The following is a 15,864-nucleotide window of genomic DNA, read 5'->3' as shown; positions in this document are numbered from 1 at the left end:
CACTTCACGAACGATGGAAGTTGGGGAAACAATGGAGGGTTTTAGTATCGTGTCGTATGGGATAGCGATGGTGCTTCTGCGCTCGCAGAAAACAAAGAGAGAGCTTCGCGCATTGCGTAGAACCACCACGCTATCGCCTTTGCGTGCGTAACGGATAGCGTTGCTGGTTCCGCGCACTGCATGCGCGAAGCTCGCTTTCTTTTATGGGCGTGCGCAGAACCACCATCGCTATCCCTTACGCGATAGCGTACGATCTACTGAAACCCTCTATTAGTGAGTTTTAATATATCGTATTATATCGCCTTTGCGTACGTAAGGGATAGCGTACGATCTACTGAAACCCTCTATTAGTGAGTTTTATATATCGTACTATATCGCCTTTGCGTACGTAAGGGATAGCGTACGATCTACAGAAACCCTCTATTAGTGAGTTTTATTATATCGTACTATATCGCCTTTGCGTACGTAAGGGATAGCGTACGATCTACTGAAACCCTCTATTATAGTGAGTTTTATATATCGTACTATATCGCCTTTGCGTACGTAAGGGATAGCGTACGATCTACTGAAACCCTCTATTAGTGAGTTTTAATATATCGTACTATATCGCCTTTGCGTACGTAAGGGATAGCGTACGATCTACTGAAACCCTCTATTATAGTGAGTTTTATATATCGTACTATATCGCCTTTGCGTACGTAAGGGATAGCGTACGATCTACAGAAACCCTCTATTAGTGAGTTTTATTATATCGTACTATATCGCCTTTGCGTACGTAAGGGATAGCGTACGATCTACTGAAACCCTCTATTAGTGAGTTTTATATATCGTACTATATCGCCTTTGCGTACGTAAGGGATAGCGATGGTGGTTCTGCGCACAGACACAAGCAGGGCTTTGTGCATTGCGCAGAACCAACATGCTATCCCTTACGTACGCAAAGGCGACAGAGTACGATATAGTACTAAAACTCACTAATTGAGACGAAGTCAAATAACGCAGACCGTTGTGCTACTTGGTATTCCATGTCCCTCCGCTGTCCGTTTTGTAACACTTTGCAGCGTTTTTTGCATCTTTGCCACTAATAGAGAGTTTTAGCGCCCTTGCGTACCCAGAGGATAGTGTTGATGGCTCTGCGCAATGCGCGCAGCTCTATGTTTTGCGCGTGCGCAGAACCACATCAACGCCATACCTTACATACGGTATCACCTTTGCGTACGTAGGGGATAGCGTTGGTGGTTCTGCGCAATACACGCATTTCTACGTTTGGCGCGTGCGCAGAACCGACACGCTATCCCTTACGTACGCAAAGGCGACAGCGTACTGCTAAAACTCACTATCAGAGAGTTTCAGTACATCGTATATGATATCACCTCCGCGTGCGTAAGGGATAGCGCACGAAGCACTAAACCTATCTAACGAAGCATTGTAACTGAAGCAAAGTAATGCATTACCGGTAAGGCGATGCATATCATCACTGAGTGATGTTAATACGTTACATCTTGTGGAGAAGTAGTGAGTATAATATAATGCCATTAGATTTCGGGCCGGTAATCCGTAGTGACATCAACCATTACTTGGGTTAAAGAACCAGGCATTGTCTAAAGCCATATCAGTTAGGAATAGTGTCTGGATCAGGCACGAAAAGTCGCCAAGGTAGTTCTCTTTTCTCTCTCGATAAATTACTACTATTGCTTTAGTCCAGTCTCCGTTTCATTTATTCGTTATTGCATAACAAATTGTTAATATGTATAAGAAGCGATGGAATAAGTGCGTAATCTAATAAGCGAGACACAAGATATTAGCATCCTGCATATAATCACACGTGAGACCTGACAGAAGTGTATTAACAAGCCCGCAACAATGTGTTGGCTATGTCCCCTTATAACTATTATAACGAAGTATAAAAGAGAAAAAGCTATCTGCACCTATAAACAACTAAGAAATAATTGTAATATTTCACTGAATATTACGAATATTCGTTTTATCAACCTGCGTACAGAAATGTCAGCGAAAAATCAATAATCGGTAGTGTCTGTGACGTCTTTGCCATGAAACATCCCAGCAAGAAATGAGCGGCTGGCTGGCTTGGCACAACTGCATGGACATGACATAGGTCCGTTTTCACCAAAGCTGGTTATCTCTGAACTGAGATCGAGCATTGCTAACACATGAGGTTAACACTACTTTTTTTTTCCTTCGTTTTTTTTTTTTTTTTTTAGGATAGTTGCTGACGCGATGAGTGTTTCAGTGACAATAAATCTATTTCGAGAAGCAGAATTCAGTGTTAGATTCGAGTTAAGGGGCCGTTGATCTGGGTTCAAATGTTAGTCGGAGTTTTTGAAACCAGGGTCACAGTGTATTCGCGAAGTATCCAGAGAGCCATTCTCAGGACCCGATGTACTTAACTTTACTCCTGCAGTATATCTAGCCGCCTCCGATAAGACTAAACGATAAGAGAGAGTGTACAAGCGCTCCGTAGCGTAAAGGTCAGTTCGGGCGTTACTTATCTGTGAGTGCAGAGCAAACACCTGAATTATACAGCGCCCTATCTGGCATGCCGAGACAACACGTAGCAACGCCTTGGATACCGAAGGAATATTGTACGAGTATACAGACGTCGATCAGGTTGCAAGAAACCCAAGCGGGCTTCTATGAGTCTTGCCATCCATGTTCTGTCTTGAGTCTCTGTCGCTCAGCTTCAATGAGACGATACAATCTTCTAAGCTGCGTGTACAGGATCACGCTTAACTAAAGTAAACTATAGGGTGTCGATGCGGTTTGGGGCCGTCACTGCGCATGCCCAGAGGAGAACCCAACCCGTGTCTCCCAAACTCGCACAAAAGTGAACTTGCAGCTTGCATGCATATACGCCGTCTTGTCACGCGCAGAATCGACTCAAAACCACGACCTACTAGATTATAGCGACCATGTCATAGGCACTCCTTCCCAGCGCCGCATTTGGAAGCTAGCGGCGGCGCTACTCATCGGCCCGGTTATTTCTTCCTCAGTTTCTACAGTACTCTGTACTTTAGCTTACCTTAGTATTTTGGTACAAGTGGTGCATGTCACCCTAGAGATGCTTCGTTCTAAAGTTGATTATCATCATCATTCTACGCGTTTTCATAGGAACTGTTGCTGTCGTCTGCTACGGTAATCGCGCGTCCGCTTCTGCGCGTTCAAAATTCAAATTTCCATCGTCCAATCGCGATGCAGATCTCGCGGGCCGATGAGTAGCGCCCCTAGCGGACGGGCTCCTCATCGAGTTCACCGATAATGACGTGGTCGCTATAATCTAGTAGGACGTGCTAAAAACACGGATGCACGAGCTGATGTGCCGTTCACTGCTTAGCGCCGAAGCAAGAAAGAGTTCGGTATAATTTTGGTTGAAGCTTCGTAACGGAATCAAAGTTTTGAATTATGATCATAACAAGTACGAAATTAACATAGCGTGTAACGTAATTTGAAGTGAACTTGTTTTTGAATTTTAGTGCCCCTTGAACGTCCCTCCCGCAAGACGGCGTGTGTGAGCAACTTGTACCCTTCCACCAAAATGCCACCTTCCCCGGACGGGTTTGAACCCGCGATCTCGGGATCAGCAGGCTGAGACACTACCGATTGGGCCACCGCGGGCGGTCACTGCTTATTTCGCAACGCGGATCTCGATCACTTTATTTCGACGAAACGCTGTTCTAAAACCACCTCGCGTTGCCTGTGCTTACCGGGTACCGCTGAAATTGCGCCCCCCTATTCTGACAGCCCCCAATACTTTTCACCCTGCTCGTCTTCAAGCATGAGTGCACTCCGACAGCTACGGCTACGCCACTGAGATAGCCCATTCAGTGTCATGGGAACGTCTTTTGCTGCGAAGCATTCCGCCCGAGAAGATATTCCCCCTGCTTATTATAAAGCACACAATCTTGCGTGACTTATGATGTAGATAGAGATCGACCGGAATCCAATTACTAAGTAATGCGTATGACGAAATTTCAGAATGATGGGCTCTGCGCGCGAGACAACTATGATAATATCTAGCATGCTTTGCCAAGTACTAAAACGAAGTATTTCGGAGTCACATTAGTGTTTTTTTCTTTCTTTTTTTTCTTAGAAAGTAACTGTAAAGAAACGGAATTACTTGAACGTGGTAACTGTAGTTGTAACTAAATGACAAGGGTTTTTCGAATACTAATGTTTAGAAAATGAAGCGAATAGCGATATGATCGATCCGGACACATATACGGTCACTATACCATTTTGTGATACGCCCTTAGGCCCATTTCATACACACGTTTTCGTCGTTCGTTTCAAAAATAGAACCTAAGGTCAACCCATGTCGCGCAGTGTCAAATGGGTCCGTTTTGGCTCCATGAAAAACACGGACGAGAAAAGCGTTAGTGTGAAACCTGCCTGTAATTTGGTCTTACTACAGTCAAATGCCTTTACAACGAACGCCTTTATAACGAAAAGACCGTTATAACGAAAGTTTTTCGCGGTCTGGTAAGGCGCCCATAGGATTCAATGTATACTTCGGGCATTTAAAACGAATTCCTTTATAACGTACGTACCGAAATAACGAGGGGGGTAAAAAGGTCAAAACAAAGATAAGGTTCCATGTGTATTCTAGGTAAATGTCTGAGGTGCGTTTTGATCAGAGCAATGAAATTCCACCAGTAAACAAGAATAAGGCATTTTTCCTTTGAAACATCCATTTTAACGAAGTTACCTTTACAACGAAGATTTTCTGCGGTCTCCTGAAGTTCGCTATAAAGGAGTTTGACTGTATATCAAATCAAAACGACGTTTCACACGCTCGTGCTGCAAAGCAGTTCAAATGCTTACAATAGCGACGCAATGTGAAACTATCGTTGTCTTTGAAGTGCCGAAATTTTCGCGCGCCCTTAAAATCCGCGAAAATCAGTAGCGTGCGAACGATAAGAGGTTTACAGCATATTCGGTTTGAAAGAGACGTCGCCTTCATTCGGAACTGAATATTCGTACAAACAACAACGCGACACACGAAACGCCGCCGAGCCATGTAACATACAGACGGCGACAGTATATTTGCCGACAGTGCATCAACACCGACCGCACCTGCGAGCTTCCGCAAGCCGCAGGAAGCTCCGGTGTACTCCCGGGCCGAAATTACGGCGCCGACATCCTTTGGCTCTTCTGACGGCGGCACTCTTCCGCGAAATGCGACCTCCTGTTATGTTGGGCACACGCTAGAAGAGCGAAAAACGACACTACAAATGGGGATGTCTTACTATGCGTGTAAACAAGAGTGGGAATTGAGTAAGGTAGGACACGGCAGCGCTGGTCGACAGCTTCTATCTACCGCAGATTAGTGCATACTGATAATATTTATCAGTAGCAATGAAAACGAAGGGGGTGAACTCTACGTTAAATATATTTGGCAGTGATGTCAACTGAGAAAGCTACCGCAGTGAAAATTATAAAAGGGGATGCACATAACGTTTTTTTTTTTTTTTTACACACCGAAATAAATAAAGGTGGTTATTTATAGAAACATCTCTTCCAAATCAGATTGCTAAACGTTCTGCAATTTTCCGCAATTAGACGACGTAAGTTTTCGATCTTGAAAGGTCGACGATAGGGACTGACCATATACTGAGCGGCGGACATTACTCGATAGTGATCGGAATATAAAAAGCGCAATCTTTCACAATTTCCCTTTGGCAAGTAAAACTTCTAGGTGGACACTTCGGTATTGCTTCGCAGTAGAAATATTGAATAAAAAATGTCCTCAAAGCAGATTGGTTAACTGCTGATAGAACTGGAGAAGAGAGTAGTCGAAATAAAACATACGCGCAGACATCACACAGGGTGTGTGTAACATGAACGGGAACAATGCATACAACACCGACACTTTGAACTCCCTCCTGCAATTGCGAGAATGTACGTGGAACGACTGTCTGCGTTGCCAAGCATGCGGAAATTCTTGCCAAATAAGATAGCATAAACGCAGGCAATATAGCCGACTCGGTCCAGGATGAGAGGAACCTGAGTGTGGGCGACAGACAGGTATCCATGAGCTCTTCGCCTTCTCAACGTAATTCGCATCGAAGGACATCGGCCAGACGGATCTCAAAACAATGTTCATGAATAAACATGTGTCATACCTGAGTTTCGGTCTTTCATGTGTCTCCTCTAACAGTAACATAATTAATGATGAAGGAAGCAAGTGAAGAAGGACTATGAAACGAGGGGTACGCTCGAAAGTCAAAATGCCCCCGAAAAGAAGAAAAGCAGCAGCTCAAGCGCAGGCAGTAAATTCCGCCCAGCCGCCAAGTTTTTTGAAAGCCGCTTGACAGCAGATGAACGCCCTGACCTTTTCAAGAGCTGCGCACGACCCTACAACAAAACCATCGTCTGCGTGCATCACGTAGTCACGAACCTTTGCCGCACATCTTTCAAGTTACAAAAGTAAAAAGGAGGCAAATCCAAAATCCCCGCAGCATGACTACACCCTGCACAAGACGGCTCCTCACGGGAATGATATCACCGATACAATCTTTTTTTTTTTCGGGGCGATTTTTTTTTACTTCGCGCGCGAGGGAGGGAGGGAGGGAACGAGGGACGGGCGAATCACCTTGGTCGACTACCGGTCCCTGTGACCAAGTTGAAATAGGTCACGGAGCTCGGGGTCAGTTTACAGTGCGGCTTGACACACAAAACACGTCCAGCAGGTGTTGTGAAAGCGGCTCGTGTGAAGTAATCGAAAGTTACGATGAAAGCTGCAAATACGAGGAATGTTGTCCAGAGGTCGCTGACCGCGTTTCGTTTGAGTGAGACAGCTGCGACGTTCACTGTCGACGCACCATGCCGCGGTTTCAGATGGCACGTGTTAATGCTCATAGTAAAGATGATTCACAGGATGATGACCGAGTAACTGACGCCGGTGATGGTTCCTGAGACTTACGGTAAAGAACTGAGAACGTACTCGATACTCATTATAAAACAGTAGTAAAGCATCACGTAAACGGCGTGACATGTCGAATACTGACAATATTAAACAACATCAATCAACAAAAACGACAAACGCAGAGCACTTCTGGCCACCAGTCTTCGGTGACTTGATATTTCAAGGTCTCGAAACGACCGGCGCGTCCGTTTCGAACAAAAATGAAGAAAGTTTACTTACAACGTTGTATTCCTACTGTTGAGAAGAGCTACGGTGTACCCAAAGTAGCTCCCCGCATTTCCTTCGAACACGGTTGGGTGGTCAATATCCAAATTATTGGCTCGTGTCCGACCGAACAGGTAGACGGAGAAACACACCACAGTAAACACACGAAACGCCGGCCAGGCTCTTTCCGCTACCGCGCACATTTTTCCACAACGTCTATCCGCCACGGACGTGCGGACTGATACAAAAAAAACACTTCTTGTCCGCACTCTCACCAAGTTCAACACGCACACCGCCACTCCAGGGTTGAAACACGAGGAACGCTGAAAGATTGTAACAACAACTTGCCCCTCGCCTTCACACTACAGAGCGGGATGCAGGATGAAACAAACATGCAAACGCCAGACTGAGAAACTTCAGCGAATAGCAGACAAGAGAAGCGTGATGTCATTAGCATGACGTCACCAAGTGGCGGCGCTAGTGGACCGATGACTAACCTGTTTCGTCAGCGGGTGTCGTCTGCTCTTGGGAGGTACTCGTTTCGCTGGATTCCACACTGTTAAGGGTGATAGTTTTAGTTTTTAAGCACGAAATTCTCAAGCACGCTGTGCGTTTTTGATCAAAAAGAAGGAGTAGCACTAACCGAGCTGCTGTAACAAATGAAATGTGAGGCAGGAAGCATGTCAATTTAGATATGCCATGGGTCATCAAAAGATAGTGACAAAGCATAGAATAGTCGAGCATTTACTGCCTGCGTCTCGGCATATTCTATTCGATATTCTCCTAGGACGTATACTGTGAGAACGTACAAGCAAGCAAACGTGCCTGAATCTCGCCATGAGAAACTCGAAGACACGAAGGGATCATAAAATGATTCTGCAAGCCAGCTGGTGCGAACTTGACGTGGGCAGCATATCCTTGGAGTTTGGGGAGAAGACAAGGGGAAGGGCGAACTGTTTCTTCTCCCCAAATTAGGAATATATGTTACCCACGTCACGAAGGAAGAATTCGTCGTGTATCTATCTTTTAGTGGACTTAACTTTTTATGCGCAAAGGTTTGAAATTTAGGTAGCAAAAACGTGTAGAGTGTACCTTCCTCAACTATACGCGCCATCGTGAACTAAAATCGGCTGCAAATCAACCACTTGGACAGACTTTTCTTTTACATTTCAAGCTGACCATTTGCATCGTGCACTCAGCCTTTAGCAGCAATTAGTTTTTCTTTCTTCAACATTCTTATAATCGAGGTATATTTTTGGTTACGGCATGAAAATACCTTCTTGTACTCTCTTGTGTCATGTAAAAATCCTAGGACTATAAAAATGAACAGCAACAACTTTATTATGTTGATGATGATGATGATTAGTGTTTTTTTACATTGCTGCTGGTGACACCCTACCCGATTTCCTGCAGCAATGAACATGAAAAAGGAGCTGCAGACGGAGAAAGGTACCAGAAACACAAACAGTATTATGTACTGGAAATATAGCAGGTAACTGCAACAGAAACAGATACTGCACACTCGGAACACCTGAAACGGAAACGAAAACACTTTGCGGTAATTATTTTGCATACTGCAGGACCCAGTGGCAGATCCAAGAGGGATGGCGGTTGGACGATTGCCCCACCCCCCCACCCCCAGCCTTCCTCCCAAAACGTTAGATAACACATCGCCTTTTTCCCCCTCTCACCACTCTACCCCGAAAATGAGGGTCTGGATATTCCCTTGGCAGGACCTGAATGATTACAATCCTTTGCCGTGACATTTAGATAATTTTGTGACATGAACTGAATAAAGCGAACTAAAAGTAACCGAGGAACTAAAACTCACATAAAACTATCAAGCTAGAGTATTTCCGTTTCATGTATAATAACTTTCGATCACAGTGAATGATGGGGCTCGGGTAAGTAAATATATAATGTACAGTCTGAGAAACATAATTTTTACGGCGACATGCAAGTTGCGAACGTGAATAACACTCGTGAAAACCATGTTCGTATGAGCTGTTCAAAGAAACCACGATTATGTACACCCGAACAAATGTGGTCTGTTGTGTGCGTGCATACCTAAAATCATTAAAATAGATTTCAGAATGTATACATAGAGGCATTATAGTTTTGTCACGGTCTCAAAGCTTAATAAAGAAAGTAAGAAGGAAAACAACAAGAGGTTGGAGCCAGTGGCAGATCCAGGTGGGACAGTGTAGGGTGATTGCCGCCAGAAAAAACATCTCTCTCCCCTCCCCCACTATGCGCTTCGACAAAGAAACCGTCTCCCCTCCAAACTGAGGGTCTGGATCCGCCCGAGTGGTGCAGTACCGAAACGGAAAACACCCCAATGGTGGTAACGGAAACTGAAACGGAAACACATATGGGTCGGTGACGGAGGTGGTAACGGAAACGCAAGGTTCTGTTACCTTTCCCCGGTTGTAGCGCATTAGTACATTCGGTTGTACTGTACTGCGTGACACAACATTCAGGAAAAAAGAATATTATATTTCCGTGTGCCGTAGTTGGCGAGATACGCAGCCCTGAACGAACACTGAGCGTACAGCTATGATGTGACAGAAGCACAAAGCCTCGGTCATTCCAATTCGTTGTTGTAGGCATGTGACCTATCTCACTGTCGCCTCATTCGTGGAGACGCCTGCCACGATGCCACAGCCAACGCCACCTAGGTATAGAAGGCCTGCTCGGTGCCTTCTGTCACTCCTTCGCACGTAGCCACATAAAGTCCACCAATTGCAGCAGCCGGCCAAGATGTCGGTCAGTTGCTGCAGATGATTTTGAAACCCAGGCTTTCTGCAGCTAGCAGTGGCTGCCCATGCGGCTGATGGCGGCTTGTTTCCATAGCTACAGCCGCTGAAAGCAACCTCGTGAATGGCGGACTTTTAATTGTTATATCACGTTGCTCAAGCGATCGGGCTTCATTTCTAGGTGGTGTTGCCACAGCCAAGTATGTTTCCTCCTGTTACGCCCCTCTGCTGTGAAGCTTGAACTTCAGGTGCACTTCGACTCTAATATCTTTTCAATTAATTCGGCATAACCTGGGCTGGGGTGTATGAAGGTGTGTGCAAACCCCCCTTGAAGTCAGGCTGTACTGGCCTTGCCATAATAATAACTATTATTATTATTATTATGATTATTATTACCAATCCTTTGAGCTTTTGCTCGTCCCTCCTATAATGAGGGACCTCCCCCCCCCCCCCCCCTGCAAATGTGTCACGAACCCTTTAAGATACAAAACAATGCAGTATACCAAGGACAAAATTCATCTACACAACAACAAAAAAAAAGGTACACCTATGGGAAATTTGCCAATCAAAAATTGGAAGACGATACATAATAACTCCATCCCACCCAAGACAGAGAAGAAGAAATATACACTACAAGCCACACTCGGCATACCAAGATCATGTTTTATGTCGTAACTCTAAGATTTCACGCTGTACACCTACGTCCGTGACAAAAACAACTTTTGACTGAAAGGTTCCCTCCTTCACCACGTGGTCTTCGAACTCTCTTGTACCGCCGCCCACTCCAAAGTAGCAAGTTTTCGCTGCTAAGAGGCTGACAACTTCAGTTAAAGAAACTCATTTTGTATATGCATACTCATAAACAGTTTTTTTGCGACCGTTAGCAACCTGACTTTTACACTTTAAGACTCTCTGTTAGGACCATGTGAACAATCACTTTAAAAGCAAGGTGACTACAAAGCAAATAGCTAGCAAATACAGGTAAACCTCGATTCATGAATTTCCTCACTTTATGAACTGTGCCCTCTTGCACGAGACACTTCACCCTTCCAAGTCCCAAACCTCGATTTCTGAACATTTTTTCTCAAGTACGTCGCGTACGTCATTCATAAATCAAGGGTTGATTGTACATCCGAGCAGAATCCACATATAGTGTACGCGTGGAGATAGAGAATATAAATCTGACATATGCATCGCAATATTTGTATTGTAGACGTGGCCCTGAGTTTGGGGCGACATTACACTGAAACAGCATAAAAAGGACAAGTATGAAGCAGCTCTCGCGTTGCTGCATGCTTTCTCTTGTGGTGCTTTCAGGTTTACACGTGCTGTTTTGGAAATGCATATTCGAATGTACTCAGTTTGAAGAAGACCTTCACTTGATTCAAAATGTGAATATAGAATTCTGTAATCCATTTGGAATTCCGATAACAATTTCTGATACGTGCTTTTTAGCTTTGGTATTTGAGAAACGTGAATATTTCCACATCCCTACTTTTTGTAGTGTTTGAAATTCTTTTCAATACAGTGTGCACAAGAGCCAGCGTTGTGTGCCCCACGTTTCACAAACTGCCACACAAAATTACGGCACAAAAGACAAGGTTTCTGGGGGGAATGAGTTAGAGAGATGGTCGCATCTCTTCCAGTCGATTTCAAAGCTATCTCGTCATTTTATTCTTCACTGATCAGTGACCAGGGTATCAAAAATCGCATGCGGAATATTGGCACAGTCTGGCTGCTTTTCAATGGAATACGTGACAAGAGCAAACGTTGGATAATGAGGGTATGCTTGAGTCCCGTCTCGGGAAAGAGGCAAAAATGTAATTCTCTGCACCACCAATCAGAGCACGGCCTTGAGAAGAGAAACGCCATGATGGTCTCAGCAACGCCCTCTCACTCCTCCTGTCGGGGAGTGACATCACACTGATCTCGTTGTCGCTGGAGCCTCCGCGGCTACGGGAGCAGCGCTGTTCTTTAAAATTTGTTTCCTTAATATCTAAGCACTTTTCGGACAAAAAATTTAGCCAAGTAGGTTGTCGGCTGATGTCGAACATTGTGGTGTCTGTTTCGTAGATGATTTTCTGGGTGCGACTCTGTCCCTTCAAATCATGGCCGTGCAATCGTCATTTTCTCGTATATATATTATATGTAAAATATGACCTGGCTCATTTTGGAACTCAGCTCATGAAATTTACTTCATACCACTCGAATTGAAGGCCCTCGTAAAAAAAATATTTTTGCAACATCATCCTTTCTGCGTTCAAACATACTGCTTCCAAATCTCCGTTTGATGCCAAGATAATATGTTGCCCCATACAAATAGTTGGCTGTGATTCATCTGATATGACAACTATAGTTCACCATGAACAACAAACGTGAAGAGGATACACACTGCCGGTGCTCTTTAGGCAGCCTGCAAATATCGCGAGCAACTGTCCATAGTTTGCTGGATTGTAGATGGTCTCACTGGTGAGTATCAGGTCGTACCTGTTGAAACGAAGAATGACAGTGTCACACACAACACTGACACATCATCGCAATGGCTAAGGTAAAAACGCCGTGAAAAGAGGACACACAACAAATGAAGGCAACTGGACCAGTGACAACGGAGACATTTACATTTCTGGCGCAATCAGCATTTGTGTGGCTTGAGTGAATCGCATTGTACATACCAATCAACCCGACATGTCTGACCACTCATGGCCAATGGAGCCCGTCGACGTACCTTTTGAGTGTAAAGTACTGACTGAGAAATTAAAGTCTCGGATTTCTCAAAATGTATGCCGTCTGAAATAGCAGGTAGATTTCCTGTAAGAGTGCCCCCAGAGCGATGTCATGCTGACAAATTCCTTGTAGCCTTCCTTTCTCCAAAGCAGGGGCCTCAAAGAGCTAGGTTGAAGGCCCTTTGACCACCAAAGACAAAGTAGCTGTCTTACAAAAAAAAAGAAAAAATGGATGAAGAACTGGCAAGCAAAGCAGACTGTCAGGTGTTCCATTGCATTCAAGCTCTTGAACACAGGCATAGTGATATGTGAAGAACAACTTAATTTCTCGAGATCTTTTCTTCATTTTCTTTTTTATATATAACTCATCTGAGAATGTGGTTTATTATTTCTCTTGGTATGCCCACTATCCTGTACCACAAATACAGAGCTTCTTCCTATGTGTTCTAGTGCAACAAATGCCACTCCATGGTATGACCCCCCCCACTGCTTTTGTTTTTAGTTCAGAGTCAGTGCCGCAAAGAACCTCTGGCTATGAGTGGCGTACAGACATGGGCAGGTGGAGAGAGGAGAGCAGGAAGGAGTGAGGCACGGGGGGGGGGGCGTTTCGAAGACAAACGCAAGGACAACAGAGCCGTCTTTCGCGGCAACGAATGGATCCTCAGGAAGCCCAGCCCAGGCCCTATGCCCAGGCATGCCCGGTCCACGGGCTGGGCCGGGCTCGGGTTTTCGGGTAAGCCCGAGCCCGTGCAGTGCTCTAATGTGTGCACTTAGGCCCTACAAAAAAAAAAAGACAAAAATTGTTTCTTTTTCCGCACTTACCTTTTGCCTTTCAAATGGCAGAGCAAATCTGACCAGTCCCCAGCAAAGAAACGGCACTGTCGATACGTATCCTTGCCCAGGTTTGCGAACGCGTTTGGCACGGTGACCAGCTCCAGAACTTCTCTATTCTGCGTACGGCAAAACAAACAAACAAGAGACACAACCGGATTAAGAAGAATACGAGTACTGCCGGTGTCGACAATGGAGACGGTTTATTTTCAAGGGGAGCCGGTGCAAGTGCAGTTATGGCGAATGTAGGAATAATGGGACTAGAACTTTAAAAACAAACAGAGTAAAAGGTGCTTCCTTATGCAAAAAATAATATCAAAAATAAGATCCGGTATGCCAACAGAAAGTCTGGAGATGAAATGTTTTATGGGCACGTGTAATTGTTAGTAATGAAGCGAATGGGTCAATTTTGTAACGGTTTGATCAAATTAGTCAGATTGGTATGTGCATCCCAGAGGACTCCTCTGTATCTCAGACAACCCCCTAGGTCAGACGAAGAGTTGTTGCACCGACGCGCTTCATGCGGGGGCAGCACTTTACAGAGTACAAAATATTATCTTACATAGTCCTGAAAGTCTACTCTTGCCCCTCGTAATGCGGCGACAAGACCGGGCAATCCTGCACCACAGCCAAGCTATGAAAAAGAAAATGATTTCTTATTAAAAGAAATTGTGATATTGCAGAGAAGAAATGGGCCGAGATAGTACTACACTTAGATAGTCTGCACTCATTCGTGAATGAAAATATCTGTTTGGAGATGTGTGGCTATTCCGAAGTGAATGTTTTGTAAAGGTTTGCAGAAACTCATAGTAGTGCAGTGTAGAACAGAAACTGTTAGAATTGGAATGGCATTTCAGTCCCATATCTACTACCTTGCAGCTGATTTCCTTCTGGGGTTTATCCCTATCAGGTATGTGTAGACATGTGTAAGAGTATCTCAGTACGTCTGGGAGACTGCGGATTTACTTTATGGATTTTTATACCACACCCACATTGTATAGTTTCCTTCAAAGTGTGCAACGCAAGTACAGCTACCGAACATTCTACAAACTTAAAGCACAAAAATATGAATTACGCACCTCAAGAACCGTCGTATCCGAGCAAACTGTCACATTTCCTTCGACATATTCGGCTAGGTCGACAGAGCCTTCCCACACTTTCATTCCACCTGCATTTCAAGTAAAAAATGGCAAGATGGTGTCAGCCATGCACAAAATGTCGTGTTCACAGAAGAACAACATGTGAAAACGGGGATCAAAACAAATGCTACACCTTCGTAAACACTGGGTATGATGTCCAGGTTTTCTCGTACTGCATCACCCAATCTGCCTTGTAGACGTTGTTCAACTTGGCCCCCAACTAGAAATTGAACCTTCAGGCTAACTAAGTCGAGCACGCTGTTCTCAAGCTCGTCGTGAACCTGAAAAGCACTTTGCCATAAGCATTTTGGTTCCTCGACCGCCGGTCTATGCTCACATGTTCATGCTCCGGGCTTGGTTTCACCTCTTCAAACTTAGCGATGCACGTGACAAGTTCCTTACGTTGTGTCTCGACATCAGTTGGCGTTTGAACTGTGTCGTTTTCGGCGCCTGGCACCTCAAAGTTAAACGAAAACGACATTTTTGTAGCCCGCCAGCATCAACCTCCGAGATAGAAAGGAGCCATGTTGTTGGAGCTCCATGTGTTCACGTTTCATACCGTACTCCGGTTTCGGTTTCGTTTTCAGGGTAACAGGAAACTTGTGTGTCGTGCCATGGACGGCCATTATTTCTCTTTCATATAATTTTAACTACTAATAATTAATGGATGTATGAAAATTTCAGATATTGGAAAAGAAATGTTTGGAAATTATTAGTGAAGCAGGCACTATCGGTACACTTTTAGAACGTACAGCTTGGGACAAAAGTTTACGGAACACGCGAGCCACGTACTTTTTCTTCGGTGCGACACCCTAGCGGCTGCCGGAATCGGGTGAGTCCACTGTTTCGAATGGGTGGACGGATGCGCTGTTAGCGACACACAGTGGTTCCAGGTTCCAGTGTCGCTTATGCGTGCTTATGCGTGCCTGGGAAGTACAAGTTACCGCTGTGTGTCGCTAACAGCGCACCCTTCCACCCCTCCGAAACAGTGAACTCACTCGCTTCCGGCAGCCGCTAGGGTGTCGCACCGGTGAAAGAGTACGTCGCTCGCGTGTTCCGTAAACTTTTGTCCCAACCTGTACGTATTTTGCATCATTGACTATTACCAGTTCTTCTAAATACTACTATAATAGGCCTCTATCCCCGAAGCGTCATCATGACGTTGGTGGACAGTGGACAGACTGAAACCGAAATACACCAGAAAGGGAGGGCTGGGTTCCACGAATGGGCACTTGTTCGCTGCCTCCTATTGACGGAAAAATGGGACC

General features: G+C 44.9%; 2 protein-coding genes across 2 annotated transcripts in view; both read right to left on the bottom strand.

Moving 5' to 3' along the window:
- The window catches only part of LOC135366603 (integrin alpha-9-like), a 50,159-nt gene extending 42,588 nt beyond the window's left edge, over nucleotides 1–7,571 (bottom strand). The window contains exon 1 of the mRNA XM_064599383.1: nucleotides 7,163–7,571. Coding sequence (XP_064455453.1) covers nucleotides 7,163–7,350 — 188 coding nt within the window. The 5' untranslated portion in view covers nucleotides 7,351–7,571. The remainder of the gene's footprint in view (nucleotides 1–7,162) is intronic.
- A 2,975-nt stretch (nucleotides 7,572–10,546) lies between these two features.
- Nucleotides 10,547–15,128, bottom strand: LOC135366031 (histidine protein methyltransferase 1 homolog). The gene is made up of 7 exons (XM_064598685.1): nucleotides 14,934–15,128; nucleotides 14,730–14,877; nucleotides 14,537–14,625; nucleotides 14,020–14,091; nucleotides 13,449–13,576; nucleotides 12,292–12,390; nucleotides 10,547–10,717 (listed from the first exon to the last, which is right to left on the bottom strand). The coding sequence occupies exons 1-7, from the start codon at nucleotides 15,075–15,077 to the stop codon at nucleotides 10,561–10,563; spliced, it is 837 nt and encodes a 278-aa protein (XP_064454755.1). The 5' UTR covers nucleotides 15,078–15,128; the 3' UTR covers nucleotides 10,547–10,560.
- Between the last annotated feature and the right edge of the window lie 736 nt (nucleotides 15,129–15,864).

This window comes from Ornithodoros turicata, chromosome 8, assembly GCF_037126465.1.
Source record: "Ornithodoros turicata isolate Travis chromosome 8, ASM3712646v1, whole genome shotgun sequence".
Lineage (NCBI taxonomy): Eukaryota > Metazoa > Arthropoda > Arachnida > Ixodida > Argasidae > Ornithodoros > Ornithodoros turicata.
This window is presented reverse-complemented; position numbering and strand designations above follow the sequence as displayed.